At 44.2% G+C, this 3,922-nt stretch overlaps 1 protein-coding gene across 1 annotated transcript in view; it reads right to left on the reverse strand.

Annotated features, from left to right (window-relative positions):
- SARC_07227 (hypothetical protein) overlaps positions 1-3,592 on the reverse strand; it is a gene marked incomplete at both ends in the record, with an annotated part of 7,000 nt that extends 3,408 nt beyond the window's left edge. Inside the window, 6 exons of the mRNA XM_014298847.1 lie at positions 149-325; positions 599-963; positions 2,164-2,301; positions 2,585-2,644; positions 2,963-3,245; positions 3,437-3,592. Coding sequence (XP_014154322.1) covers positions 149-325; positions 599-963; positions 2,164-2,301; positions 2,585-2,644; positions 2,963-3,245; positions 3,437-3,592 — 1,179 coding nt within the window. The remainder of the gene's footprint in view (positions 1-148; positions 326-598; positions 964-2,163; positions 2,302-2,584; positions 2,645-2,962; positions 3,246-3,436) is intronic.
- Positions 3,593-3,922: the final 330 nt, after the last annotated feature.

The following is a 3,922-nucleotide window of genomic DNA, read 5'->3' on the forward strand; positions in this document are numbered from 1 at the left end:
TATATATATATGTATATAGTATATGTATATGTATATGTATATATATATATATATGTATATGTATTATATATATATATATATATATATATATATATATATTAATATATATATATATATATATAGTATACTTTGAATAGAACATACATGCCTTTCTGAAAACAGTGGCGGTCTGGCCGCGTACACGCCTACCACTGGCGCCTGCCCTGTCCAGCAGAAAGATTACGCGTAGGAGCTTCCCAAGGGCTCTGCATGGCGTCTGGTGCGGTCTGCAAAAAACGCATTGAACGTACAATTTCAAATATCGGCTCAGGATTGCAGGGAATTGCTGTTTAGGAGGGAGACAATGAAGAGAGAAACAAATTCGATTAGCCAATTGGAGTGAAAATACTCGAAAACGTAAAATCTCAGGAACGGCTGAGGATTTAAGATATAGCTTTATAGTGCTATAGAGGAGAAAAATACAATACATGACGTATTGTCACTTATATCTAGAGAAACAATCTTCCACCCAGAGGAAAGCAGCTATTCAGTACCATATGCCAACACTTGCCCCCACAAGCGCATGCATAAGAATTCTAACCCTCCCAATATTCCGTACCTTATACACACACTTCCCCGCCAGCACCGGCCGCCCAACCACCACCTGCAGCGCTCTGCACAGCCACTCACTCGTATACACGCTACACAGCATATCCACGATCTCCCCCGTCAGGTGTGTGTGTGTCGTGGTGTACATCGCGTCTACAGGCGCGTGCACATCAAAGCACGAGGCCGTGTCGGGCCTGAGCATCATCGTAGCATTCGCCAAGAGTGTGCCGATACAGCTGCGTGCTTGCTTGTACCAGTTGTCCGTTCTGGCGACTGCCTGCAGTGCGCGTACTTGCTTGGATTCCGCGTGGATCTGATCGAGTGCGCGGTACGGTGCTGCTTGGCCCGACGATCGATACGGCGGCGAGATAAGGCCTTCAGTGGGAAGAGTTGCGAGAGACTATTCGAGACTGTTGTGGTTTATACACGTGCTTGTGGGTATTTTCTGCTGTGAGAGTGGTTGCGAGTGTGCGCTTGTGTGACGGTTGTAGTGACCACGTGTAAACGCAGGTACTGTTGTAGTGTATACCCACACACATAGATGCGCCGTGCCATGGGAATAGTTACGAAAGTGTGTGTGTTATTACTGTAGTGGTTGCATACACACGCCAGCATACTGTTGTTAGTACTACAGATACACACAGGTGTACCCTGCGATTGGGTGGTTTGCAGATGTTTATGTCTGCCATTCTTGCCGTACTTACGATATATATACAAAGTGCGACCTACAGCGATGATGCGTGCGAGGGATTGTTCGTGATTATCGTATTTGATATATAAACACCCACGCAAGTATCTCGAAGTGGAGATGGTGACGAAAGAGGTTCTGTGCGTTTTGAGACGTGCGTATGTGCCTCTGCATATTTAAGGTTCGCGTATGGTTTCATTGGTATATACACGGCTATTTGTCGACAAAATAGCAGAACTCTTTAATCTATTGTTCTTCCAAATAGGCATAACGAGTTTCTACGTACACACTCATATGAACTCGCAAGAACTGTCGCAGCACGTGTGTACGAATCCCCTGACGAACGTGAAGTACCTGTATCTCCATCAAACATTCCTATTTGAGATATGCGCCTGTGTACCGATTCTACAGCGATACGGTAGCAGCGGGTGGGTGGGAATACATAACGGGCATGAAAAGCCCAAGTTTTTAATACAAGATGAGCACAAGCATACAGAACGCACAAAAATACGCGTAGTAGCACGTGTGATGATAGGTGCGGAACACTCGTATTTTCATCGATTACTCATTTGATATTGGACAAATTCACGGAATCCAACCCCAACCCAGATGCAGAACATACGTGGTTTATCTATGTGATGACATACCGTACGAGGTTTACTGTCACATACGACCACAAAGGTTGAGCAAGAAAATATAGATACATACATACATCCAACGAGTTTTACAACTGTAGCGAGTTGAAATACACTCTAAATTATACACAACCTAAGTATCCACTTCCGGTGACGCGTGTGTGGTGTATCTCAAAACCTTAATTATAGCCAAGGTATTCAATGTGAAATAAGTCTATATACGCACAAAAACACTCGAAACCTCGAGCTTACCGTTAGAAGCACGTGTGTGCGAACCCTCTGAGGGGCGTTTGGGCGAAGAATTTGGTGTTACTGGCATGCCGGTTGTCGGCGCCAGATAGAAATTCAGCCAATTCGTGAATTGTGCGCTCTCAAATGCACCCCATAGCTCTGTGTGCACATGTGAGGACCACAACAATAGAAATACGATTGACTTTGGGTTCGTGCTGGGGTTCGTTTTGAAAGTACAGAATGGTTGATTGGGGTGCGAAAAGTGCTGTTTGTGGGTGTATCACAGGCTTGCTGTAGGCGTGGATGTATTTTGAACTTTCAGCTGAAACACGCCATAGGCTGTCAAATGTGTTTACAGCTGCGTATTTCATCAGGATAAAAAACAAGCATACAGTTGAGACAATTTAGTGCAGAACATATGTGGGTAACATAGCCGACACACCTTCGTCTTGCTCTGTGGAGTGCAGATACTCGGGAGTGTCCAAGTACCGTCTTCTCTTCTCTGAGTCGCAGATAAAGAGCAAGTGAGGGTTTTGCGATCAATATGAGTTTTCGAGGCGCAATATGAACATCGTTGGACATGGTGATATGCATGGATATACACGACTACCAGTTGTATCACCCCAAACCACTAATTTCTGGGTAGAACACGCTGAAACTCAAACAGCCGCGAACCTCTCATCTTACGAATAAGCAGTGGTACAGGGATCCTGGACTAAAGTTCACAAAGTTCACAAGTACATGACATATATGGATGTAGATATAGATATGTGCGATTTCGTATATATATATATATATATATATATGCTTGTCGCCGTACCCTTTGCTCGCCTAGTCTCATCGACGCCCACCATATCCGCCTGGCTCAGTATTCTCTTAACCCCTCCCATCCCAGACCCGTCTCGCCTACGTCCCGCTCGACTGAAACGATCCACCTCTCCACTACACTCAGCGCTAAGCACGGTATATAAGCGATACGTGCCATTGCACTTCCATTCAATGCTCTCTCGAAGGGTTCCCAGTTGGGCCGGTTGCCAGGACAGTGTGATGGTCGTGGATCCACCCTCACTCACTTCCAGGTGAAAGTGTTCCAAGGCCGATCTCTGTAGGCGATGATAAAGCTCGGGCTATTAGCCGGTGCAGTATTTTTTTTGTTGGGATGTAGCGACAGAGTTCGATACGAATAGAGTGAAGTGATACATGTCCGGAACGCAGCTGATGGTGGATAATAAAACAGACAAAGATTTTTCTGAGTAGTTGCCACCAAGTACAAGCACGCTCATATATACTGTACCTCAACACCGTCAATACCAAGGCCCCGGTTATGCGAGATGTTCTCTATTGTCAGTGTGGCTGGAACAGAAGATGAATTGTGCACCGCCAGGTCACGAGAATAGCGCCCGCCCACATTCACTAGTCCAAAGTCAATCCAAGGAGTTGGTCCAAACTCCTGCAAACATTGTAAAACAGATGGTATGACTATGAAAAGTACTCGTGCTGTCGACGCGAATCCAACGACGAAAGAAATAGCGTTTCAGAAGCGAAGACTACGAGATCTCTAACCAGGACCCCAGGTAAAATCAGATATTCCTCCGGTAGAATTGTACTTTACACTATATTTGCATGAGAACTGAGTACAATACACTCATATATACATTTACATATAATTTTATAACAACAAATAGGATATATACGCATACATATATTATATCCAATCGATATATATATATATATATATATAAAATAAATAGTGTGTGTCTATATTTATGTGCATATATAA

The sequence above is a fragment of the Sphaeroforma arctica genome (assembly GCF_001186125.1).
Source record: "Sphaeroforma arctica JP610 unplaced genomic scaffold supercont1.558, whole genome shotgun sequence".
Lineage (NCBI taxonomy): Eukaryota > Ichthyosporea > Ichthyophonida > Sphaeroforma > Sphaeroforma arctica.